The 27,167-nt window shown below is 41.5% G+C and overlaps 2 protein-coding genes across 6 annotated transcripts in view; one reads left to right on the top strand and one right to left on the bottom strand.

Annotated features, from left to right (window-relative positions):
• The window catches only part of LOC124880417 (voltage-dependent calcium channel subunit alpha-2/delta-4-like), a 70,889-nt gene that overhangs the window by 28,568 nt on the left and 15,154 nt on the right, over positions 1-27,167 (top strand). For all 3 annotated transcript variants that reach the window (XM_047385522.1, XM_047385535.1, XM_047385531.1), the window contains 4 exons: positions 18,084-18,145; positions 20,893-20,907; positions 21,023-21,067; positions 21,174-21,236. In XM_047385522.1, the coding sequence (XP_047241478.1) occupies positions 18,084-18,145; positions 20,893-20,907; positions 21,023-21,067; positions 21,174-21,236 (185 nt within the window). The remainder of the gene's footprint in view (positions 1-18,083; positions 18,146-20,892; positions 20,908-21,022; positions 21,068-21,173; positions 21,237-27,167) is intronic.
• LOC124880447 (leucine-rich repeat and transmembrane domain-containing protein 2-like) lies at positions 1,058-10,837 on the bottom strand. Of its 3 annotated transcripts, none has more exons than XM_047385570.1 (5): positions 10,523-10,836; positions 3,279-3,414; positions 2,976-3,139; positions 2,456-2,642; positions 1,058-2,285 (listed from the first exon to the last, which is right to left on the bottom strand). In XM_047385570.1, exons 2-5 carry the CDS (start codon positions 3,310-3,312, stop codon positions 1,810-1,812), a joined length of 861 nt encoding a protein of 286 aa, XP_047241526.1. In that variant the 5' UTR covers positions 3,313-3,414; positions 10,523-10,836; the 3' UTR covers positions 1,058-1,809. The 3 variants fall into 3 exon arrangements, with proteins under 3 accessions (XP_047241526.1, XP_047241507.1, XP_047241517.1); XM_047385551.1 differs by having other exon boundaries at positions 2,456-3,139; positions 10,523-10,671; positions 10,772-10,828; XM_047385561.1 differs by having other exon boundaries at positions 2,456-3,139; positions 3,279-3,404; positions 10,523-10,837.

Raw genomic sequence — 27,167 nt, forward strand, 5'->3', positions numbered from 1 at the left:
TGTAATTGGCCCAGTACATCTGTTATACTGTTTGGCATTTACCAAATTACATAAATTTGGTTGTTTATTTAAATTGCTCTAATTCACAATAGATGTCATACCAGTTACAGTACAAACCAGTCAAAGTCAGTTTTTTACATAATGTTGATTGTTAAAAAAAAAGTTGTCTAAGGAAGCTCAGTTGGTTTATTGAATCAATGAGTTTGAAGCAATCCTTTATCCTAAGCAAGGATGCAGCAACAGTGGAGGAAGCACTGCATTAATTACAGGACGAGACCTCCAGAAGAACCATTCTCACTTTGAATGACCATCTGTCATGAATGACTGAAGGTTAAAGGGACAGAAAGCAGACAAGGAAAGACACAGAGCATCTGAGCCAGAAATACTTTCTACAGAAAAACAGGGAGAGCAAATGGAAAATGTTAATTGCTGCAATAGTTCTGTATATGGCTCTCTCCAGGAAAGAGACAGAATTACTATGATTAGTTCACAGAGAGCAGAAGTTACAGCTGCAGCTCAAAGCATTTCTTTCTTGTTATTTGGTCCAGACTGTGAAATATCAAACTCACATGTGCCACTACTTGTAGGTGAAACCACAAAGAACAGCAGGTGATTTTTTATTATTATTTCTGATGCAATCTGTCTGGATTTGGTGGAGCTACTAAATTAACCCACTGCTGCAGTGATCAGTGTTCCTGGCTGCAAATGTGAAACAGTTCAGACCTGTGCTTAGTTGCATGTGACATTTTAATTAGAATGTAAGAGCTGGACATACTTAACATGCAGGTTGCAATAGAAAGGCTCCAGAATGCTCATTCAGACATGACTGTAAAAGTGGTACATGGAAGCAAGCTTTTTAAACAGTTCTGATGATGATCATTTGTGGCTCACCCTCCATCACAGCAGTGTCCTGCAGACAGTAGGTTGATTTAATCATTACGGGTCACAATGGATTGCTGTTCTTTTAATCTAATTTTGTTATACCGGAAATGAAGGGAATTTGTTTGTTATGCTGAAAACTGAACTTGTCTGTGTGAACATATTTTTAAAGACAATATGGTTGAGAGAGGAGGATTTTATTATCTTTAGCTTGATAAAAAGTGCAGTTTGAGATAATATTTCAAAGAAACGTGTTGCTTATCAACAAAACAAAATCAAGACAATGCTTGGTGCTTCACAATTATTCAGGGTTGACATCCTCACATGTTTCAGTATCAGTTCATGTTTAAAATTATAGTTGCCATAACTCTGATTTTAAATGTTGTTCCTGGATAAGAGGCTTTGTAGTTCAAAGTGTCTCCTCTAGGTGACACCAGACGTCTGGAATTATTTATGTGTAGTAAGTTGAAGTTCAAAGCTGTATTTATCCACACATCATGGTCTGTAATGAGAAAATGTGACAGAAAAATATTAAAACCTTCAATAATTCACAGTATGTCAAATACAAAATGGACACAGTTTGTGGGAAAGAAATACAGTTGCATTGGTGTGCTTCTTAGGCTTGTATCCAGATGTAAGACACACATTTGAAGAAAAAGAGTTTCAGAACAAAGGAAAACACAAATAAAAACACTTGAATGTGCAGAAGTGCCAATCCGCAGCTGTAGGGAGGTTTCATATGCAGAGCACCAAGTCATTTCAAACAAGCTTCATCTTTTCAGCTTCAGCTAATCTAATCTGCTAAATTATTTGTACTGTTACCCCATGCCCAAAGAGTTGTAGCGCACTGGCAGAACTGTGGGATTTTTCTCTGCAGACACTGTCAGAGAGCCAAGGACCAAAGTGCCAAAGCGTTGATGCTACAGTGTGTCAGAAGCTGCTGATTCGATAGCCATACACAAAGTCATAGCCTTCTTTAGGTGGTGCCTCTGGTGTATCAGGAGATGAAGCTTCCCCATTATGCTGGTCAGTCTCTGCTCCAGACTTGGCTATCAGAGGCTGCCCGCGGCTCTTCATCTCCCTCTGGTACCTTGCCATGAGGGAGGCATAGACACAGCCGTAAGTTGCTGCGACAACCATCATGATGCACACTGTGCCACACACCACTCCCGCTACCATTTGTGTGCCATGTGCCCGGCGCACGCTGACTGGCCTATGTCGCTGGCGAACACACTCATCCATGCTGCTGACCCGCCCAGGGGGGCAGGGAGGCCTAGTGGCCAGATTTAATACACCGTCCTTGGTTGGACTTAGACAGTAGGTGAACATCTCTGCTGGGATGCTCCGGATGTCCCTGCCCTTCAGGTTCCTGGGAAAATTGCACAGTATCATATCTACCTGCCCATCTGTAAAACAAAGGGACAGGGAAGAAGACAACACAACTCAGCACACATATCTCCTGTAAATGAGAAGATTAATTACTTTGGTTGTGTATTCAAGATTTCTTCAATAACTTCAAGTCTAATATCAAACTATTCATATTGTCTATTTGGAACATGCTAACAGGCATGCTTACCCCTGTAAATTAACCACTCCATCCAGTGCTTGAAATCCCTCAATTTGCAGTCACACTCCCAGGGGTTTCCAGCCAGCTGGAGCTGCTGGAGGTTCATTAGGGGCTCAAATGTAACTCTTTCTAGGGCCACTAGCCGGTTGCAAGCCAGGGATAACCAGGTGAGGCTCTGAAGTCCGTCCAGCAGGCCCTTAGGCAGCAATAGGAGGCCATTAGAGGACAGATCAAGCCCCCGCAGTTGCCACAAACCCTTAAAGACCTCCTTGCTTAAACCAACACTCTCAAAACCTCCATTCAGGTCTTGGCCAATTGCTGTGCTGTTAGGGAGGTCGGAGGCTGCTACATGAATGCCAAGGTAGTTAGAAGAGAGATTTAACCATTGCAAGCTGCTCAGGCCAAGGAAAGCTCTGGGTTGCAAGCTGTAAAAATGATTCTGGGACAGATCTACTCGCTCCACACTACTGAGATTTAACATGTCATTGCTACCCAAGGAGGAGAGATTGTTCTGAGAAAGATGGAGTACCAGGGAGTCCAAGTCCAGCTGCTCTAGGATGGGCTTCAGAGAGGCAAGCCCCACAGCAGAGCAATCAGTTGTGTTACTGTAGCAGGTACAGATAGTAGGACAACTGCTAACTGAGCCCAGAAGCCCCAACAGAACCAGGGACACCCAGGTGGATGCTTCATAGACTAGATGACATGAAAAGTAAGAAGAAAAGCATTCTTAGAAAGACTCATGTTCACATAGATATTTCAGTTTTTACAAAGTCATTGGCAGAAGGAGTTACTACATTTCTACAATGTGAAGGATGGAGTTATCGAAACTCACCCAGACTCCCAACATGATTCCATTCATGCTTCATGTCTTCAACATTAACTCTGCATTGAGTGCAGTTTTACATTTGGCTCATGTTGCTTTGTGCTGATGTGCAGGTTTGGAGATCAACCTGAAAAACTGAAAACAGCTATTTAAAGAAAATGTGAAAACATTATGGAGTTATGACAGAAGTAGTACTGGGTGTTAGATACAATAGAAAAACCAAAGGTTTACAGAGATTTGTTAGCAAAAACAATATATAAAACAATATATAGGTATACAAAGGTATTGAATTCAGGTGTGTCAATCACTTCCATGGTCACTGGTGTATAAAAACCAGCACGCAGACTGCTTTTACTGTTTGTGACAGAATGGGTTGCTCTCAGGGGTTCAGTGAATTTCACCTTGATGATAGGCCACCTGTGGATTAAATGTAGTCGTGAATTTTCCTTACTACTATATAATCCACAATCAACTCTTAGTGACATTATGACAAATTGGAAGCCATTGTCAACAACAGTAAATCAGCCCTTAAATCGTAGGGCAGGTGAAATCACAGAGGTGGGTCAGCAAATTTCTACAAACTTTAAAACTTTATATGGTCTTCAGATTAGCTCAAGTGCATGGAAAGCTTAATGGTTGGGTTTCCATGGCCACGCAGCTGCATCCAAACATTGCAATACAAAGTGTCGGATGCATTAGTATAAAGCAATGATGTAAAAACGTAATCAAAACTGATTACTTTTGCGCCTTACAGTTTGACAGTGAATGATCACCAAGGCGATTTCTAGACTTAAATGTAATGCCAGGGTCTATTTATCTCACAAGTTTATGACCTCCTTCATGTAAAAAACATAGCATTGCTAAGTCTCCTAAGGTTATTTTATGATCCTATTAAGATGGTGCACTAGCTGGACTAAAATTTATTCAGCAGACTTTTTGTGAGAGGGATTTTCTTCTTTTGTTTTATCTGATACATACTTTTACAACTATGAAGTGGTTTACAGTGTGTTACAAATATTTCACAAGTATATTAATACCACAAACTGTAGTGTATTTTAATAAAACTTTTATGTAATAAACCAAAAAAGTCCATCCTAATTGTAAACTGCAGGAAAATGATACTTGGCTTTCAACATTATTTCGAAATAAAAATCTGAAAAGTGTGGCAAACGCTTATTTTCATCCCAGCTTTCTCTGATACCCCAGAAAAAATCGAATCCAACCAACTGCTTTCAGAGATCATGTTAGTAAATACAGTAAATACATTAGTTAACTCTTACACTTGTGTGTAATTAATTTCACAGCTGTTCTTTAAGCCTCAGAGGTTTGTTAGAGAACATTAGTGAACAAGCAGCATCATAAAGACCAAGGTAAGCAGCAGATAGGTGAGAGAGGAAGTTGTGGGGAAGTTTAAAGCAGTTAGGTTGTAAAACAAGCATTTCACTGAGTATGGAGCCAAAATAAAGGCAACTTCAACTAGCACTGAAGAAAACTTTGACTAAAAACAACTTTGGCATTGAACAAAGTATTTTGAAAAACATAATTTTTTTCAGTATCATTATCAGTAATACAGAGAAATGGTAAAGGTTAAAAGATAATCAACAAAGAAAAGCACACCTCAGATTTGAAAGGTATTTACGAACATAGCATTTTGTAACAGCTAGAGAATTTGTTCACGCTCAGTGCTTTTTTTACAATGTCACCTTTTTTGTTTGTTTTAAAGCTGAGTCTGTTACAAGGTACATTTGATGTATGTTATCTGCATCTAATTTACATACGGGGGGGCTACCCTACTGTATGTAGATGCCAGCTGAATCAGTGCCAGTGTGATAGATTAACTGGTGGCATGATCCACTTGTGGAGGCAGAAAGACGTAGAAATTTTGAGAAAGTTTGAAATTTGATTTCAATAATAAAGTAAAATGATGAAGAAAAAGGTTAAACAATTTTTTTTTGTGTTTAAGTCAAAATATTGATATGTTTAAGGAGAGTAATGTTGAAACTGCTGTTAATTGCAATCTTGTTTGACATGCATCAGGGTAGCCACAGTGCTGACTAGGTGTGCTTCCACCTGATCATTAGAATGCTAACTAAGCGAGAATTCCTTTGTCATAAAGTTACTTACTCATTTACAGAAGATATGGCTGCAGCAGGTCTTTGCGCTAGTATTATTTCCATTTATTGTTTATATACTTTTTAACGTCATTTCAACTTTAACTTTTAAACAGATAGGCCTCAGTGACCCAAAAACTCTATCATAAGAGGCAACACTGAAAACAATTCTTATATTCTAACATCTGGAGGCGTATTTTGGTGATCTTTAAATAAGATCCAAAGACATGGCCATGCCCTTAAACTGAATGCATGCAAACACTTCAAATCACCCTGAACACACCCTCCCAAAAGTGAAACATGGAGGTAGCAACACTTTTGGTTCAGGGCTGCAGCAGAGACAGAGAGACAGGTCAGAGTTGAAAAGATGGATGGAACTTAAATATGTACAAATCAAAAGACCCGTACGAGCGTACTCAAATGTTTGGAGTGGGATCGTTGCAGAAGCTACTATGATGAGGTTTTGGACTTTTGCCTTCGACAGATGACTTCTAATGGCTGTTTTGATGTTGTTCTGAAGTCAAGTCAAGTTTATTTGTATACCGCTTTTCAACAACAAGGCACTCAAAGCGCTGTACGTGAGGAAAAACTTTACAATGATGCAGAAAATCAAACACAGAAAAACAAATCAAATGACATTAATAATCCTTGGGAGTTTACAGGTAAGAGCTAGTTCTAATCCTCTTTCTAGTAGATGTAATTAGCTCATTAAGTCCTCTGTGGTAAGGAATTCATCCTGTGCTAGAAGAAAAATTATAATATTAATCCTTGAGGTCGCTGGTATGAGGCAGTTGTGGTCCCATCATTCAAATAAGCTGGGTCACTGGTATAAAACATTTTTAGTCCAAACTTTTTAAATACTAATAATGTTTGGCTTTGACTGGTATGAAATTGTTGTGATACAATCCCTCTAGGACATCAATAAATCTCTGGTTATTGGTGTAAAAACAGCTTTAGTCAAATCTTCATATAGTAATAATATTTGGCCTTTGCTGGTAATCCTTCTGAGAAATCTGAAAATCTCCGAAAAGTAATGAAATCACACATTTAGGTAAAGTAAGATAGGAGGAAAAAAAAATCATATTTCATACTCTATTCTTAGCAGAATACAGTCTGAAGTAGTACAAAAAAACCTCAGCAGGGGTAAGCAACACACACATAAGTAAAGATTTAGCAAGGGTACGGTGGAATCTCGAGGGTGCGAATATTAATAAGTCTTCTGTTAACACTGATAGAAGCGCCATTGTCCTTGAGAAGAGAGGTGGAAGTTGTATCGGCTGCACAGTCCTATCAGCACACAGCTGGTAGGGGAGTGCTGGGGAAGAGCGTTGTGTCTATATAACATCCAGGAGATATTTTTTCGATAGCCAGTTAGTAGAAATTGCCAAGGCCACATTGGGGCGCCAGATTTAGAAAAACAATAAATGTTGTGGTTCAGGCAGTAGGGAATTTCCAACCACCTTAAGAGTTTTACTGGTGTGTCTCAATTGCGAATCCAAAAAGCCAAATTTCTGGTACTTTCCGCAGATCTCCAGCGTACAACTTGTCCAAGATTATATCCTTCAACCTCTGAGTCCAACCGCTGCCAGGCTGCGATTCTGTTCAAGAATCGTGTCCAGCTTGCGATTCTGCTGAGTGTTGATCACTCTACAGACTCCATCCAACATCGCAGGCAGCTTTGGAATGCTTTGAACAGCCGCCCACATTTTGCGAATCACTTGATAAGCCAGGTAACCACCAACTCCAAAAAGCAAAAATCCTGTTATCAAAAGTCCAAATATGTAGACATCTTCTACGTCCTCGACCGACATCGTAGTCAGGCACACATTCTTCCACTGCTGCCAAGAATCCATTTGTGTATCCAGAGAAGAACTTCCCATCTGGACAAGAGGGTCTCCTTTACCCTGCCTTCCCGTCGAACAAATTTGATCAATTACGTTGAGAGACCAGCTGACCAAATCCATAATTTACAAGTTTGGAGAATATGCAAAGTGAGGCTCTGAGAAAAAAGCAGAAGCAGGGATCAGCAGGGAGGGAGAGAGAGAAAACCCGTGTGTCTTCCACCGAGACCAAGAGAGAAAAAAAGGCTGAATCTGCGCTCTGCCGCCACACTGGAGACTTAGAATTCCAAGTGCCACTTCAGCCAAAGTTTTGATATCAGGGAACATTTCTCCAATGAAGTCATCAAAAGTCAGCAAGACTCTCCGAACGAGGGGTTTCCTGATTCGACACTCGCTTCAGCGGGAAGGAAGCTAATTAATATGCTAACTCAACACCAAGTGGTCAGGGGTGTAAATTGCAACCTGTCAAAATGACTGATGGCCTTCAGATTTTTCCGTCACTGTTTAAAAATAACTACAGGGGGATCAAACTCCTCAGCCTCAACACCCTCAACAGGGTGCTTGAGAGTTTATGAGAGGTTGCCCAACCTGTCCACATGTGCTTTGTGGACCTGAAGAAAGCAATCGACCGTGTCCCTTGTGGTGCCCTGTAGGGGGTGCTCCAGAAGTCCGGGACTGTTTATTAAGGGCCATCCAGTCTCTGTACCAGTGTAGCAGGATTTTGGCTCCCTTTGCTGGGATTAAAGCTGCAGTGGGTAACTTTTGTAAAATTTTTATTTTTTACATATTTGGTAAAATTGTCACTATGTCCTAACAGTAGAGTATGAGACATATAATCTATGAAAAAAATCAAGCTTCTCTGCCTCCTCCCAGTGGTCCTACTACCATTTGCAGAATACACCGCTCTTGGTCAGAAACAACCACTCAGAGGCAGGAGGAATGTCTTAGCAGTGTCAATCACGCTCATGTGCGTGCTGCTCGCACCTCTTCCCCGCATAGTGCATACTGTCGTTCAAGCTCAAGATTGCCAGTGTGCTGCAGCTTTGCTAATGGTATGAGCAGATCATAGTCAATGTAAAGCATATCGGTGATGTTTTGTCCCTACCTGTGAATGTGCCATAGCTATTTATTCACTGTCATCGATGGCCATGCTTACTAGCCTGCACGTTCATGGCAGGCTTCGCTGTGGGGGACAAGCTGTAGAGGGAGGGATGTAACACAGCAGAGAGCAAGGGGGAAGGACCTGTAAGGTGTGCTTGTTTAAAATTTCAGGCTAAGTCCACGGTTTTCTCAGAACTCCACTTCAGCTGTAAGACTGACCTGTTCCCAGTGCATTTGGACTCTGCAGTCCAGCCCTTTGTATCCTGTCCTGTTTGTAACTTTCATGGGCAGGATTTTTAGGTATGGGTGGCAGGGGAGTTTCTGTCTCAAGTGGAAGGGTTCAAGTATATTGAGGTCTTGTTCACAAGTGAAGAGAAATGAAGCGGAAGGTCAACAAATGGATTGGTTCAGCCATCGCTGTAATGTGGACCCTGCACCAGAGGAGAGAGCTTATTTGGAAGGGGAAGCTCTCAATTTACTGGTCAGTTTACATTCCTACCTTCCCCATAGGCATACACTTTGGGTCATAAATGAAAGAATGAGATCCCAGATACAAGTTGCTGAAATGAACTTCCTCAGCAGGGTGGCCGGCCACTCCCTTAGAGACAGAGAGAGTAGCTCGGCTATCCAGGAGGAGCGCGGACTGAAATCGCTGCTCTTCCACATCAGGAGGAGTCGGCTGAGGTGGATCATGGAGAGGTGTCTTGGGAGAGGGAAGGCTGGGCATTTACACTCTACAATCCTGAACCTACCCCCAAACAAGACAGATACTGTATAACCTTAACAGCTGGTTTTGGGTGATACTGATATTCATCATGCAATAATGACATGCTGAAAACATTGTGCAGCCTAAAAATTATAATATTTCTGTGATTGGGTTTGTTTTCCTTCAGCATTTTCTGTTTATTGATATTTCACAAAATATTTTTGTTATATACAGTATTGCAAATATTCCACTAAAAGTTGTACTGTTGTTGAAGAGGATATGAGCCAAGGGACAATAAAACAGCTTAGACATAGCCAACACAACAGTTATGGGGCACAGATTAAAACTGTGGCAACAGATGCCTGCTCAGAATTCCAGATGGTGGTCAAACATCTGGCTCAGTTACTCACTGTTTTTTCTGTTGTGTCTCAATCAGTTTCAGTTTTCTCAGTTCTTATTTAAAGGATCTCCCTTGTATGCTTACATTGCTAACATGGCACCTATGGCACCTATGGCACCTATGGCAGTATGCCAGAATTTGTCTCACTGGACTTAATTGGAATGTATGTACCCGACTTGAAATCTATACGATTCAACTTAATTGACTTTTTAAAGTGCAATGAGACCACATGTGTTGTGAATTACCACTATATAAATAAAACTGAATTGATTTAACTTAACTGAATTGAATTGAACTGACTCACTCCATGGAATTCACTTGTACTGCATTGCTCCATTTTCTCCAGTTGTAATATAGCATCCCTGATTACTGAAAAGCCCCCCACTTTAACCCCATCACCCCCAACACCCAGTGCGGCAATTTTCCTTTCAGCTTGAGAATAACAGCTTGAGTATAAAACAACAGAACAAAAGCTCTGCAGTACCAAACTGCAGCATTCAGACTGAAGCAAAGATGAACAGGGAAATGTATGCAAATGCATTTACACACAGACATATACACACGCTAGGTAATATCCAGTTGACTGTGTACTCACTTTCCTTTAAATCACCAAAATTAATGTCACCAATATCTGGTTGTACAGGTCTGTCACATGTGTTTTCCTGATCCCTGAGGGTCATTCTGCTTTTCTGTTATTGAACAGCAATAAAAAGAGAAATTCCGCACTGAAGACCGCAAGGTCTTTCTCTCAGTCAGTATACTCTTATTTATGAAGCAAACCTTTCAAGTTTTTCAAGTTTTCCCCCTGCACTCCAAAGTAGTGGACATACATGCTCATTAAACTGGCTCTGTGCTGTTTACATCAGTCACAGGCCTGCAACATGTATTTACTTTAACGGAAGTTTGGAACACTAAGGAAAATAGCAATGTTTGATTTTCAACTATTTCAAACTAACTAGACAAACAGAGTAAGAAAGAAATATTATTGAGTCATGTTGAAAACTAATCACTATATCCAGATGTGGTTGGTTGTAGCATTAGAATTTACTTGGGTTATTTTAAAAATATTATCTACACACAATCAATCAACTCACCATCTGCTCAGCTTTTTAGCCTCCAAACACAGGAAGTGAAGACAAAATAGTCTTGTTCCTCTTCATCTGCATCTTTCACAGCAGCATCAGCTCTAAGGAATAGGATTTTAGGTTTTAAATATCTTGACTCCAAATGTGCTGAAATTTCCCTGAAGGTAAAAAAAAAAGATTAAAGCTACTGAAGCTTATGTCTCTACTCAAATCAGAATCCAAAGCTGAACCAGAATTTTAGTCCACATCAGTCACCACCTTAACTGCCGCCTCTTCCTCTTCACCATCACTATCTCACTCCTGGGACAGATTGAGCTCTCCTTCCAACATTCACCCTGCAAGCTTACTGAGGAGAGGCAAGGGAGAGAGAGTGGTGCTGATGTGTGTCGATGTGTGTGTGTTTGTGAGTGCTTGGTCCTCTGTGTTGCTAGTGAGTAAGGTGCTTTAAAGATGAGTGTTCCAGTTGCATGCCTGAATGAACAGTGACTTGATTGAAAATGCAGCACACAGTCACACCAGTAAAGAACCTTTAACCTGTTAAGCCCTAAAGGGTTTTAGAGCAATTTCCACCTGAAATTACATACCTTAAATAAATAAAGTATAGCTCCACAGTTATAAGGCCTACATGCAAACTTTTGGTACCTGTGTAAAAGTAAAACATAAAAGAATATTTTTCCAATGGAATCACATTTGTAACTGCTACTATGTCTGATTTTGTTGTGATTAAACTAAGAAATAATAAACATTTTTGAGCCTTGCCAAAAGTTTTTTCTAAAAGAACATCAAAATGCACAGTTGCAAACATAACTGGAAGCTAACGGAGTAGCACACAAGCTAGCAGCCGGCGGACAGCAACCAGCAGACTAATGTGCAAGCAAATTACATCACCAGAGAAGGTGCTAGAAAGACAAGTTATGCCTTGTTAGAAAGGTGAGTGTCTCTAGTTTGTATTGATATGAGACATTTGGGGGTGCTGCAAAAAGAAAGGTGCTTTTTGTACCGTTTTGTTAACAGAGTCAGCAATGTCTGAGGGACCTTAAAATGTCATCACCTGTGTTTAAGTTGCAGTGAAACTAAAGGGTATTTGTGCAAAACTCATTTGGGGAATTGTTTTGTGAAGATTAAAGCCTTCTCTTGTGATATATTTAAGAAAAGAAAATTGGTAGTTTTACCTAGTTTTATAGACTGCCAAATAGGGGCGTGGCCTAGGTACAACATTTTACAATTGTAAAAAAGACAAGGTCTTCTGATCTAAAAGAAATGACAGTGGTAAGAAATAAGTTAAAATCCTGGGACCGTTTTCACAAAGATCCTCAGAGTCCTCTCAGAGAGCTCCTATCTTAGCCTAAGAATTCTTGCGAAGGACTCCTAGCTTAAGAGTGAGTCAGTTCGCTGCTGAGAGCGACTGAGCTAGAAGACAGAAATTCCTATCTTAATGAGGAGGTATGGCTGAGATTGTCGCTAGGTGTGACGCTGTCTTCTAAAAGCTGTGATTGGTTGTTATAAGAAACAACAAAAAAGCAAATGTGCTCCTAGTGATCAAAGGAGAGAAATTAACCAATCATAGAATTTAGACTGCCTACGGGCCGAGTGGTAGTGCGGAGTACCCGGCCTTCTTGGCGTCCCTGTCGGGGGTGCTGGATAGTGCCCCTCCTGGGGACTCCATTATTCTGCTGGGGGACTTCAACGCCCACGTGGGAAATGACAGTGACACCTGGAAAGGTGTGATCGGGAGGAATGGCCTCCCCGATCTGAATCCGGGCGGTGTTTTGTTATTGGACTTCTGTGCTAGTCACGGATTGTCCATAATGAACACCATGTTCAAACATAAGGGTGTCCATTAGTGCACTTGGCACCAGGATACCCTAGGCAGGAGGTCAATGATCGACTTTGTTGTTGTATCATCAGACCTTCGGCCGCATGTTTTGGACACTCGGGTGAAGAGAGGGGCTGAGCTGTCCACTGATCACCACCTGGTGGTGAGTTGGATCCGCTGGGGGAGGAGAAAGCCGGACAGACTTGGCAGGCCCAAGCGCATAGTGAGGGTCTGCTGGGAACGTCTGGCGGACCTCTTGGCCAGGGATGTATTCAACTCTCACCTCCGGGAGAGCTTTGACCAGATTCCGAGGGATGTTGGAGACATAGAGTCCGAGTGGACCATGTTCTCCGCATCTATTGTCGATGCCGCTGCCCGTAGCTGCGGCCGTAAGGTCTGCGGTGCCTGTCGCGGCGGCAATCCCGGAACCCAATGGTGGACACCGGCAGTAAGGGACGTTGTCAAGCTGAAGAAGGAGTCCTATCGGCTGTGGTTGGCTTGTGGGACTCCTGAGGTGGCTGATGGGTAACGTGGGGCCAAGCGTGCCGCGGCCCGGACGGTGGCAGAGGCAAAAACTCGGACCTGGGAGGAGTTCGGTGAGGCCATGGAGAAGGACTACCGGTTGGCCCCGAAGCGATTCTGGCAAACCGTCCGGCGCCTCAGGAGGGGGAAGCAGTGCTTCGCCAACACTGTTTACAGTGGGGGTGGGGAGCTGCTGACCTCGACTGGGGACATTTTCGGCCGGTGGAAGGAATACTTCGAGGATCTCCTCAATCCTGCCATCATGCATTCCCTGGTGGAAACAGAGGCTGGGGACTAAGGGTTGGACTCCTTCCCCACCCGGGCTGAAGTAACCGAGGTGGTTAAAAAGCTCCACGGTGGCAGGACTTCGGGGTTGGATGAGATCCGCCCTGAGTACCTCAAGTCTTTGGATGTTGTGGGGCTGTCATGGTTGACACGCCTCTTCAACATTGCGTGGCGGACGGGGACAGTGCCTTTGGATTGGCAGACTGGGGTGGTGGTCCCCCTACATAAGAAGGGTGACCGGAGGGTGTGTTCCAACTACAGGGGGATCACACTCCTCAGCCTCCCTGGTAAGGCCTACGCCAGGGTATTGGAGAGGAGAGTCCGGCCGATAGTCGAACCCCGGCTTCAGGAGGAGTAGTGTGGTTTTCGTCCCGGCCGTGGAACACTGGACCAGCTCTATACCCTCTACGGGGTAGTTGAGGGTTCATGGGAGTTTGCCCAACCGGTCCACATGTGTTTTGTGGACCTGGAGAAAGCATTCGACTGTGTCCCTCATGATGCCCTGTGGGGGGTGCTCCAGGAGTATGGAATCGGGGGCCCTTTACTAGGAGCCATCCGATCTCTGTACAAGCGGAGCAAAGTCGGACTGGTTCCCGGTGCATGTTGGACTCCAGCAGGGCTGCCCTTTGTCAGCGGTCCTGTTCATAACTTTTATGCCAAGGGCTGGAGGGGGTCTGGTTTGGGGACCAGAGGATTTTGTCTCTTCTTTTTGCGGATGACGTGTTCCTGCTGGCCCCCTCTAGCCAAGACCTACAGCATGCACTGGGGCGGTTCGCAGTCGAGTATGAAGCGGCTGGGATGAAGATCAGCTCCTCCAAGTCCGAGGCCATGGTTCTCGACCGGAAAATGGTGACTTGTCCTCTTCAGGTTGGAGGGGAGTTCCTGCCTCAAGTGGAGGAGTTTAAGTATCTCGGGGTCTTGTTCACGAGTGAGGGAAGAATGGAGCGGGAGATCGACAGATGAATCGGTGCGGCTGCCACAGTAATGGGGGCGCTGTGCCGGTCCGTTGTGGTGAAGAGAGAGCTGAGCCGAAAAGCAAAGCTCTCGATTTACCGGTCAGTCTACGTTCCTACCCTCACCTATGGCCATGAACTTTGGGTCATGACCGAAAGAACGAGATCTCGGATATAAGCGGCGGAAATGAGCTTCCTCCGTAGGGTGGCTGGGCACTCCCTTAGAGATAGGGTGAGGAGCTCGGCCATCCGGGAGGGGCTCGGAGTAGAGCCGCTACTCCTCCACATCGAGAGGAGCCAATTGAGGTGGCTCGGGCATCTATACCGGATGCCTCCTGGACATCTTCCTCGGGAGGTGTTCCAGGCACGTCCCACCAGGAGGAGGCCCAGGACACGGCCCAGGACACGCTGGAGGGACTATGTCTCTTGGCTGGCCTGGGAAAGCCTTGGGCTCCTCCCGGAGGAACTGGAGGAGGTGTCTGGGGAGAGGGACGTCTGGGCGTCTCTGCTGAGTCTGCTGCCCCCACGACCCGGTCCCGGATAAAGCGGAAGACGACAAGTACGAGAATTTAGACTGGATTCAGAAATGTGTAAATCATGATGCTAAAACTTAGCAAGATTAAATTTATTGTCACACAACATCAACATGCTTGAACGTAGCTTATTTACCTGCTCATCATTATTTTGATTTGCTTATTATTATGTTTACTCACCACTCTGATTGTTTTCATACTGCAACCATTTCATATTAATTCATTTCATATTAATATTAAAATTCAGCCTTTTACTGTGATCCCCTGCTTGTATAATCAGGTTTAGTTTGGCAAGATGACCAAAACAAAACGGAGAAATATAGGTGGAGAAAACTGAACAGAGTAGCAGAGCCTGCTGGTGGAGGTGTAGAGAGGAGTGTTGAAAGGTAGATCTGGTTCTGGGATCACGGTGCGAACAAACAAGCATTCCCAGCAGATCAATGCGGCGTTCCCTCTGCTTTCAGCACTAGCCTGGAATGTGAGCAGCTCTGGTACCTGCTGCATTTAGATAGTGCTTAGATTATTGTACTGTATCTTGTCTAGAGTTTCTATTTATGTATATATGTTTTTTGCTTGTTTTGTTTTTCCAATTTTTTCCCCAAAAAACTTTTTTGAAAGTATTTTACAGTCTGTAAATGTTTTAATAATTCTGTACTATATTGTTTGTAATTTTGTTCACTGTTTATTCATGATTATTTATTATTGTTTCTATTATGTATTTATCCTTCTTAATATTACCTTACTAGAGGTTCACCTTTAATCCATCCTGCTGCTGAAACTATTTAATTTCACCCTAGGGGAATGAATAGGTAAATCTTATCTCTATATTGTTAATTGTATGATTATTATAAAAGTGTAGATTCTCATTTACTCAACTATTAAGGGGGTGGATCCCAGAGCAATCAAGCCAACAGCATTTTATTAATTAACTGTTGTTCATTGTTTGGAGAAATTCTCTCCTATTCCCTCCATCCTCTCTGCTTAAGACACTCTTCGGCTCACTAAAGGTCATCCTCACTACTAAACATTTCCTCACGTTAGGAGCTCTCTTAAGGCCTGAGATTATCTTACCGAAGGAAAATTCTAAGAAAAATCTTTGAATTTAAGAAATTCGAAGATTTTTCTTAGAATGACATTTCTAGGAGCTACTTTTAGTCTTTGGACTCTTTGTGAATAAGGGCCCTAATCTTTTAAAAAAATTTAATTCAATTAAAACATGAGACTGAGCAACTTAATTAGTTTAATATACTGTTATAATATAATATAATATAATATAATATAATATAATATAATGCTACAGCTAAACAGGAACTTTACGTGTTTACTGCAAAGTGTCCTTAGCATGGCTTTTGTTACAACTTGGTGTTAAATAAGTAAATTGAATTGAACTGTATAGACCTGGAGGACCAGAAATGGATTTTTGTTCTCACACACTTGCTTTGTTTCTTTCCTTATTAACTCCATTGATATTTGCAAGAGCAATGTCTGTGGAGTTAGCATGTAAATGTTTGTGCTTACTAATGCTTGCTTGAAAAGCACAAATAAATGTTTCTGGGGTGTTTTGCTGTGTTATGGTCTTGTCCTTGTGGACTGCAGCAGGGACGGTTCAGCTGCAGTGCTAAAGGGTGGTGATAAGGACATTGCTGACAGGAAATAAGTCAAATAGCAGCATACCATTGTGCCTGCAGGGAGGCTCAGTGAAAGAGAGTGATGCCTCGAGAGCTTTAGTGGACATAAAGGTCATCAAATGATGCTGGGTCATATGTCCTCCCTACAAGCTTGGCTTTTCACATTAGGCATGGTTCTGGTTCAAAGTTTTGTGAAAGTACAAAATGTAAGGGTAATTTAGACAGTTGAACCTGCTGTTTCTGCTACAGTGTTCAGATAAAGCTGCAGTGCCAGATGTTCATAATCGACATTTGCTGTTGGCCTGTGTATTGCTTATTTTATTAATATCTATGTCGAATATTATGAAATATGAAATATTTAAGAGATCAGTATGGAGGACCAAGGCTGCCATAATTAAAAATAAATAGCTTGATAGATAAAAATGAAAAATATGCGTTCAATAATTGATCAATAAACAACCAAATGCTGGGCTGTAGCTCTGTTTATAGTAGCTGGGATCAAAGGAATAGTTCAGCATACCTACATTCTTAGTAGCTAGCTCATTAGCTTTCAGAGTTTTTCAGACACGTGGCTTTTTTTCTTTTATCGTGCCTGCTTTTTACACCTCCCCGTGCTTCATTATTGAATGGTTTGAATGGTTTGTGGTTCTTCTAAAGATAAAGAAAAAGCCCCTGTATTGTGGACAACATGTACACCCTTTAAATTAGAGACCTCTAAGACACTAGCCTAAACGTTCTTTACTGGTCACCTCTATATTACATTTTGCTTTAGGCCTTCAATGTAGAGGACTCACTGTAACAATACAAAAGTCTCTCTGTCTGTCTGTCTGTCTGTCTGTCAGCACACCTGATTCACATAATTATGTCATTAGCAGGACTCTGGTAATTCTGTCCTTTTTATTCCGATGAGTTGAACTTGGGACGCATCAAAAAGTTGCAGGACACCGGTCCACGAGGACTGGAATTTGACATCCCTGGCTTAGGCTATGCCTATTTATCTCTTTCTATGATACTTTGTTTGCTGAAAGTATTTAAAAATAATTCCTTCTCAATGTGCTCTATTATGAAATGTATCTTTATACTAAAGATGAGTTATCAAATTTATTTGTTTAACCATTTTGTTTAACCATTCCAGTTTTTGATGTGGTTTTTTTGCAGATGTCCTAAAAGGTTTAATTTTGGGTTTCAACTATGATTCTTGTTATATACCAGCACTTGTGGACTTAAACCTTTTATCTCCAATATTAAATTTATCAATGTATGCACAGACACAAAAGATGATCATTAGATTGGATTCTCATTAGAAAACAAAAATTACTAAGATGGAGATACAAGGTTTTTGCCTGACAGCTCCTGTATTTGTATGGTGGCATGGAAAGAAACAAGGCATGTAATGGCAACACTTAGCTTTACAGGCATTGGCTATTTCAATCCATCTATCCATTCATCAATCCATCCATCCATCCATTTTCTTTACCCACTTAATCTATGGGAAAAGGTAGGCACACACTCGACATGTCGTGGGTCCAACAAAGGGCAACATAGAAACACAAAGGAAAGACATGCACCCACATACATGTCATGGCAATTCACAGTGGTCAGTAAACATACCACGCATGTTTGAAGAGAACCCATCCATGCACAGGTAAAACATCCAAACTCCTGGCAGAAACATCCCATTGTTGCTATAAGTGCTAACAACAGCTCCAGTGTATGCAAGTTCCTGCCCTCAGTCCTTCCTCAACAAACGCAGCAAAGAGTTGCCTTTGCAGATTCCATCTTATTCTGTGTTTGATCGTACACTGTGTATTTGTTTGTGTCTTCTATTTTTAGCTGTTGGGGTACAGATGTCCTTGGATTGGCTGGAAAAAAGGTTCTGGGCCATTGCCAAGCAGGTGAATGCAAGACTCACGCACCCCTGGACTGACACCTTTTGGGATATTTGATGCGTTTGATGACGCTGACCTATGCTTAGCTCTTTGCTTTTTAATTAAGAGCCCTTCTTTGCCTACATACATATATATTTCACACCACTTTCGAAGCTTCTTGTAGGAATACTAATCCTATCTGCGCTCAGTGACACAGCAAATGTCTCTTCTCCACATTGGGGTCATTTATTAACATTTCCAAAAATGACTTTTCAGTTTCTGATCCTTGTCTTCAGTAAAAGACAAACTAAACCCATTTGTTTCCAGCTAGATTTGTGGCTGTAGTTTTTTCTGTAATAAAAATCAGTTGTGATTACTACCCGACTGTCCTGCAATTGTCTAAATCCATGGAGGTCACAGAAGCCTTGCACGTTTTTTTTTTTTGTTTTTTTGTTTTGTTATTTCTGGTCCATACTTTGGTCAGTACAATTTGGTAACAAAAATAGAACCGATCCAGTTTCAAGATGTGTAATTACATTTGGGGCTGGAACCTTAAGACATAATATGTAATGACAGATAAAATCACAACATTAATAAAATATTAAAAATGAAAAAACTAAATGAACCATCACAAAACCTGTCCAACCACCAAGATAAGAAAAAATTAAAAGAAAAGAAGGTCATCGATAATTTGACCTGTCAGTTAGGGGTGGGGATCTTTAGAAATACTTTATATGTGGGATGTGGTGTCCAAAGACAATTCCATTGTAAGAATTATGATTATTGATTAATTAATAATTATCAAGAATTATAATTTCCAATCATAATTTGAGAAAAATTAATTTCTTAACTAAAAATCTTTACTTACCAATTGAAATCAGAGATGTCCTCTGGTGTTGTAATTGTGGCTCAACGCCCTTGATAATTACAATTATTAAATTCTCAGTAATAATTGATAACTATTACTAGATGTCATTGTTTAATCAACCGTTTCACCAAAACGTGGGGAACTTTGACCTTATTTTGACAGACAAATCACTGTTGCTCAGAATAAACACAAACGCCTTCTCTTTATCTACATGAATATTTATTAAATCAATAGCCCTGATACACCTCGCTATTGTGATTCAATAATCTTCACCTAATCAAGCATGCAAAGTTTTACATAAAAGGGGTAAAATAAACAACTAAACAAGATAAAACAGCGTTGAGTGTGTATGAAAATCCAACCGGCAGTTATGGGCGAAACAAGACGAAATAAGATGCTGAACGGAGCTCTGGGAGCGCTCAGTGGAACACACAGTCATAAACACCCCCCTCAAAGTTGTAAGCTTAGCGCACACAAAGGGTCATAAACTTTTCGGCAGCAACCAGTGAAACGCAAAGGAACAAGACAAATAAATGGTGAGTTTTTCCACCATGAGATTTTAACAGTCCAGCTTGTAAGTTTACCTGGTCTGCACACAGGTGTCAGAATACAGTGAGACACACACCCAGCGTCAAAGCGCAGCGGCTTTCAAAATTCAACAGCAATCAAAGTTCAATAAAACATGACATGCATATACAACTTAGAACACATTGGACTATAAGTGGCGTTTCTAAATCACCCTAAAATCCTACTCTATCCTGCCCAAGATATTTCTAATAGAAATAAAACAAAACGGGTTACATGTTGCTGTCTTCTTTAGAAAAAGGGGAGAGAAGGAAAGAGTAGTTGCGCGTCCGCAATTAACTCCCAGAAGCAGGCGGTCAGTCTTCGTCTTTTGGCCCCCTTTGGCGAAGGAGAAAAATATGACTTGGATACATCAGCAGTCGACTGGAACAAAACAAGGATGAAAATTTCAAATCCTTGAAACCTCCGTGGGTTTTTGGTCATGTGTTGAATTCACGTCTTCAATTGGTAAAGCGAAGTTTCCTGGCCTTCCTGTTCCAAGAACTTCTTTCAAGAATTTTCTTCGCGTTGGCCAATGGGGGAGAATGAATGAAAGTCCACATGGGATTTTCTTCCCCAGAATGATGCGCTTCATTTGCCAGATACCGGTCCGGTTTCTAGCGTGAAAAGCAAAGATGAGAGAGACCTCATATTATTATATAGTCCACTGTGACGTCAGTGCTGTGACGCCCCCCATCCTATCAGCAGTAATACCTGCTGGGAGTTGTAGTAGCAGACTATCCTGTGGTACATAATGGCAGCTGACGCTGGAAGGCATAGTAGCGCAAATGGTCCTACATTCAGCAAACAAATGGTCCAACACCATAGAGCAAAAGCCTTGTTTCACAATGACTCTCAATGGTCGCAGATCCTTCACAGGAATAATTGGATTGAACTTTGTAGTTAGCTATGCATTTTCTGAGTTACAGGAAACCCTTAGAATTGCTAGCTTGATGGAGTTCTGGGTGGCGGTGTTGTTTTACATTCACCTCTGGTTCGATACATATGTTATTGTTATTGTTCCTTTTGCAGTATTTCAAACAATTTAATTTCAGTTTCAAACACCATGCATATTGCATGGATCCTGTTCAAATGATTTTCTCTTCTGATGTTACATTTATAATAAACTGCCACACTTACGCACATTCGATTTCCGCCTTCCACATTCATCAAAAAAGGAAATCAAGTTTGGACATTAATTAATCATAAACATCTCCATGCATCGAAAAATCCTTTGACTCCAGCTATAAATACTTTAATTGTGAAATGATTAAGGATTGTAGCTAGGTAAAATTATTATTAGTTTTTCTGTGCATCACTTGTCTGTCTTTGTTTCTTCTAGCCCAGCAACACAGATGTAAGTAAACAGGTTTTATTATTAGTGAAAATGCATTCATGCATTCTCACTTGTTACAGTAAGTTCTTTGTTTGAATTATCAAGTTCTCCATAACCTTCTTTCTTGTTCTTTCAGTGCTCAAATGTTGAAGGTTTGTGTCCCCTGAGCTGTGAAAATGATGTAAGTACATCTTGTTATCTTTTTATATGTTGCTCTGTACAAAGCTCATCACTTTGGTTTTAAAAACAAATAAATATATGAATTGGTTTTGCTCATTTCTAAACAGGACCTGAGTTGTTTCCTAGTCGACAACAATGGCTTTATCCTCCTGTCTAAAGAGAGGAATGATGTAAGTTTAACCAGACATGCTGACCTTGTTGTAAACTTCAATGTAAGTTTTAAAAACCCTATAGTTGGGTTATCATTTATTTCTAATAAAACCATGAAAGCAGCTAAAAACCCCTTAGACAATACAAGGGAAAATGTGTGGATTTTTATTTATTGTTCTTCATTTCAAACATGCAGTATAATGCATTAAAATCCTACAATAGAAACATGAACGTATGAAACACAATGAAATGGAAATAAATCAAAAGACATAAAAAAGAAATGCACAATAAGCACAATAAGAAAATTTAATTTTTAAAAAGTAAGTTTATTTAAAAGTACATATAATTAGTTCACTTTATATTTTATAAATAAATAATGGAGTGTCAGAATTCTATGTATTTTTAAGGGGTCGCCAGTCTCTGGCACTGTTATTTTGGGGGTCACAAGCTGAAAAGTTTAGGAGTTTCTGATTTAATGTGTTATATTCCATCCAAAGATGTAATCAAGAATTACACCCAGAAACTTGTTTTACATACATTCTTTCTGTATTATGTTATTTTACTTGTGAGTTAAAAATAATTTATTTATTTAAAGTTTTTGTTTCTGAATTCTCCCCAGAAGCTAAAATATTAGTATCATCGGTAAATACCACATATTTTCTTCTGAACATTGTCTATGTGTGAGGACCATCTTGGGTTTTGAGAAATGGTCGTTCATAGGAACAACAAGTGGTCCACAGCAGACACAGTGTTGTTGAGGATGGTGAGGGGGTATGTAGGGGTGGTGTTTTCCAAAAGTCCACCATCATCTCCACAGTCTTGAGTGGGTTAAGTTCCAGGTGGTTCTGACCACACCAGTGTACCAGACTATCCACCTCCTGTCTGTGTGCACTCATCACCATCCTGGAACAGTCCAATAACAGTGGTGTCATCTGCAAACTTCAAGAGTTTTACAGACAGGTCCGCTAAGGTGCAATCATTTGTGTAGAGGGACAAGAGGAGTGGGAGAGAGAACACACCCCTAAGGGGCACCAGTGCTGATGGTTCTTGTGCAGGAGAAGATGCTCCCCAGCCTCCCCAGCCGTCCTTCAGGAAGCTGGTGATCCACTCACAGGTGGAGGTTGGAACTTTGACCTGGATGAGCTTCTGGTAGAGGATGTCTTGGTTGATAGTGTTGAAGTTCGAGCTAAAGCCCTGGGTGGTCGAGATGGTGCAGTATGAAGTGTAGTACCAAGTGGACTGCATTATCTGCTGACCTGTTTGCAGGGGGCATGTGATGTTCTTCAGGTGCTTCAAAACCAGTTGCTCAAAGGATTTCATGACCACAGATGTCAGTGCAACAGGCCTTTAGTCATTTATTCCTGTGATGGTGGGTTTCTTGGGTACTGGGATAATAGTGGAGTGTTTGAAGCAAGAGGGAACTTCACACAGCCCCAGTGACTTATTGAAGATCTCAGTGAAGATGGGGGCCAGTAGGTCGGCGCATGCTCTCAGGCATGATGGGGAGACATTATCGGGTCCTGAGGCCTTCCTTGTTTTCAGACACTGAAAGATCCTATTTTATGTAAGATTTATTGTTTGGAGATAATTTTTCAGAAACCACACAGAAGCTTATATAAACTGTTATTGTTTCAACAACAACATAAATGTCCAGATTGTGAAAAATGTTATCTTAAACCCTGCTGTCACGGGTAGGACATTGATACTACATATCACTGTTCATAACCAGGGAGACACAGCTCCAGTTTACACTTATTACCCATTATGAAAACAGGGGCTCCAAGTAAATGAAGCAGTTGGTGCTGGACACAGCAATGCTGCTTGGTTTAGCATAAACAGCACAAATGAAAACTCTTTAAGTGTTTTGGAGACTTGTGAAAATAATGATCCTGGCCATTATCGTACATTATTTTTGTGAATAAATATTAAAAAATAATGACTGTATTTACACCCCAGCCTTTCCTGTCTCTTTCATCCTGGCTGATTTTAGTTCTCTTTCTTAGCATAGTTTCTTAAAATGTCTTAGGAATTCATGCATATGATTGCCAGTTATTCAAAATGAAAGCATGTTATAAACTAGCATGTTCTCCCCATGCATGGCTTTCTCCCACAATCCAAAAACATGACTGGCGAGCTGTCCAGGAAGTACCCTGCCTGTCGCTCGTAGACTGCTGGAGATAGGCACCAGCTCCCCCACGACCCTGTATGGAAGAAGCGGGTATAGAAAATGGATGTATGGATTATTCTTTGATGGCCTCCTGGTCTTTGAGGTTGGAAGATCCCAATCTTAGCTCTCTTCACAGATTATCAGTCAGAAGAAAGTCGGGCCATTTCCAAATGTTAATATTACTTTCAGTTAAAAGAAACATGTTTGTGAAGTTAAAATATAACCTTTAACCTAAATCTCCCAAGGGTGTGAATAATTTTGCGTTTAATCTTACAAAAGGTTGTGGTTGCAAAGTGGCATCTATTAATTTATTTTCAAAACGTCATGCCTGACATTTACTCTTGTAGTTTTAGCTGAAGAATGTTTGTAGTTTTATGGTTTTCATTTGACCCAAAACGTGTGTGTGAAGAACATTTTTAGAGCTGCTAATATATGGAGCAAGTAAACAGGGAACCAACCAACAAGATTAAAGTCATAAAAGGAATCATGTTCCTTTTGATCAGTTTGATCTGCAAGGCAGCAGTTCAGTAGTTCTCTTTGTGAAATTTCACAGACCTACATCAAGTAGAAAAATTATTTCATCAAACAACAACAATGGAGAGTTGTGGAAAAAGCTAAAGTTACATAAAGATTAAAGATTTATGAAACCTAAAGATATTTTTTAATTAATTGAAGTTTTATTTCTAGTTTTATAGGTTCAGGCTACTTAGAATCCCAAGTCTGACTCTTTTCCAGTTATTCAGATTTAGTCTCAGAATTGTGGATGTGCTCTTGGTCTCTCAGACCTTCACTTGGTAGAAAAAGCTGATTTCAGTGTTTTGCGACTATTTTGATTGTTTTATGAACTCATGAAAAACATCTGGATGGCTTATGGGATTTAAGGGCAGACTGGGATTTAACCCACGTGTTTGTGCTGCATTAAAGTGATTACAGCAGCTGTTGCACCTGCTAGCATCATTCGACCTTGGTGGAGCATTTAGGAGAGGTGCCAGTTTCCAGAAGGGCTGATGGTTTTTATTCATCCAGGGTAACGTCACCCAACCGTGCTGATCTGAAAACTCTCAGACTGAGCAGGTACAGAAATGGATGGATGACTGGAAGAATACTTTTGATAAAAGAGAAAATATCTAGATTTTCATGGGGTTAAAGTGTTATTTGCTAATTAACACTTTTGGTCTTTCAGAATTTAGCTTGAATCTTGAAAGCCATTTATGCCTTTTTACACACCACACTTTCCAGTTCACTTTTAGATTCAGTGAAATATGCCCGTAAACTTTCTACATGGCTGATTGTAGCACAGATAGGATTGGATCAGATTTGTAAAATTTTAAGTTTTTCAGGGGTTTGTGTGGAAGTGCAGAAGCAGATTAGGAATTAGATGTCCATGTTACAGCTGCATGTCAGATCTAGATTAACTGTTAAGAGCCATAACACGAGGATTAATCCTAAATCCACCACATAGCTATAAATATACTCATTCGACACATTAACACACACTCACCAGGGCAACTACTCAGCACAACACAGATACACATTTTTATTTCAAAGACTTTTTCAAATGCAGATATATTGATATTTGTTGTAATACTTGTGTCAGACTTAAATGTATAGTTATGTTCAAAAGTAGAAAATACAACTACTACCCAGAAAAGGTCTGACCTAAAATGACCTTAAGACTCCTCTGCAGTAGAAGCTCATTTTTTATTTGCATGTTTGTTGTATTCCCCATGGCGTTACAAAGCAGATATGATAAAGTGCTGCCTTGATGTTTTGCTGAGCTCTGGGTTTTGCAGGCAGTTGTAGAATCCCGAAGAATCCACCAAAGTGTGCACCACTGGTGCATAATGCCTTTAGCAGCCTTTAGAATATTGCAAGGTGCAATTAACACTTAATCAGAAGAGAAATTACATCATTGCTGACTAAATAAATTAGGGCAGAGAGAAGAGCAGTGAGCAACAAAAAGATGTCTTGAGCAGAGATTCTGCGTTTGTGCAGCAAAAATATTAACAATTGCTTCTGAAAACTTCCTGCTAAAATTAGACATTAGGAGCAATGTTAAAAACACACATAGCAAATCACAAAGTTACTAGTCTGTGAAAACTGAAGCAATCACATATTCTTGTATAGATAACAAATAATCAGACGAGTTTAATCTAGAATGTTTCTGAGGAGTCAACATTCAGATGGTAGGGTCAGAATGTAACAAAAACAACAGTTTTATGTTGTTTGTTGATGCATGGATGCATTTTGGGGAAACTGTGGAACAGTGGATAGTCATCTTGCTATAGCAAAGTTGTGGGTTCAATTCCACCTTCCTCCTGCTACTTGTCGATGTGCCCCTAGGCAAGGGACTCAACCCCAAGTTGCCTGCCGATCTGCATTTCAGTGTATGACTGTGTGTGCATCTGTGAGCGTGATTGGGGTAATGTGGCTCTAGTGTAAAGTGCTTGTTGTGGTCAGTATGACCAGAACAGAGCTATGTGAATTTACACCATTAACCATCCTGCCTTTTTTCTTGGCACACCTCTTGCTCCTTTGTACCCATATACAGGTTCATCTCAGTAAATTGGAATATGCGTTCTGATGAGTCTTCTTTGTCAGATGAAAAATGCCTTTTAAAAATAACAACCTTTAAGCAGGTATTGAACATACATTTCTGTATTGAGAAAGTTTTTTATTGGTCAAATGTTATATTCTAATCTTCTAAGAAATTAAATGTCATGTTTTTATTAGCTGTAAGCAGAAAATCATCATAGTTAATAAATGCTCGAACACACTGGTCTGTATCCCCCAGTGGGCCCACCACCTGCAGGGGGAACCGTGAGGGACCGGTGCAAAGAGGATTGGGTGGCGGACGAAGGTGGAGACCTCAGCGGCCCGATCCCCGGATGCTTAGGCTGGCTCTAGGGACGTGGAATGTCACCTCGCTGGGGGGGAAGGAGCCTGAGCTTGTGCAGGAGGTCGAGAGATATCGACTAGAAATAGTCGGACTCGCCTCCACGCACAGCGTGGGCTCTGGAACCCATCTCCTTGAGAGGGGTTGGACTCTCTTCTACTCTGGAGTGGCCCACGGGGAGAGGCGGCAGGCTGGTGTGGGTTTGCTTGTTGCCCCCCAGCTCAGCCGTCTCGTGTTGGGGTTTACCCCAGTGGATGAGTGGGTCGTATCCCTGCGCCTTCGGGTTGGGGAGAGGTCTCTGACTATCATTTCAGCCTACGGGCCGAGTGGTAGTGCGGAGTACCCGGCCTTCTTGGCGTCCCTGTCGGGGGTGCTGGATAGTGCCCCTCCTGGGGACTCCATTATTCTGCTGGGGGACTTCAACGCCCACGTGGGGAACGACAGTGACACCTGGAGAGGCGTGATCAGGAGGAATGGCCTCCCCGATCTGAATCCGAGTGGTGTTTTGTTATTGGACTTCTGTGCTAGTCACGGATTGTCTATAACGAACACCATGTTCAAACATAAGGGTGTCCATCAGTGCACTTGGCACCAGGACACCCTAGGCAGGAGGTCGATGATCGACTTTGTTGTCGTATCATCAGACCTTCGGCCGCATGTTTTGGACACTCGGGTGAAGAGAGGGGCTGAGCTGTCCACTGATCATTACCTGGTGGTGAGTTGGATCCGCTGGAGGAGGAGAAAGCCAGACAGACTTGGCAGGCCCAAGCGCATAGTGAGGGTCTGCTGGGAACGCCTGGTGGAGCCCTCAGCCAGGGATGTATTCAACTCCCACCTCCGGGAGAGCTTCGACCAGATCCCGGGGATGTTGGAGACATAGAGTCCGAG

The sequence above is a fragment of the Girardinichthys multiradiatus genome, chromosome 2, assembly GCF_021462225.1.
Source record: "Girardinichthys multiradiatus isolate DD_20200921_A chromosome 2, DD_fGirMul_XY1, whole genome shotgun sequence".
In the NCBI taxonomy this organism is placed as follows: Eukaryota; Metazoa; Chordata; class Actinopteri; order Cyprinodontiformes; family Goodeidae; genus Girardinichthys; species Girardinichthys multiradiatus.

What these genes read in the sequence shown, in the direction of transcription:
- LOC124880447 (XM_047385561.1), bottom strand. Translation starts at nt 3,312, where the DNA reads ATGAAGCATGAATGGAATCATGTTGGGAGTCTGG. An exon ending in GAATCATGTTGGGAGTCTGG is followed by an intron (nt 3,140 to 3,278) that starts GTGAGTTTCGAT and finishes CATGTCATCTAG; the next exon opens with TCTATGAAGCATCCACCTGG. An exon ending in GGAGTGGTTAATTTACAGGG is followed by an intron (nt 2,286 to 2,455) that starts GTAAGCATGCCT and finishes TTTGTTTTACAG; the next exon opens with ATGGGCAGGTAGATATGATA.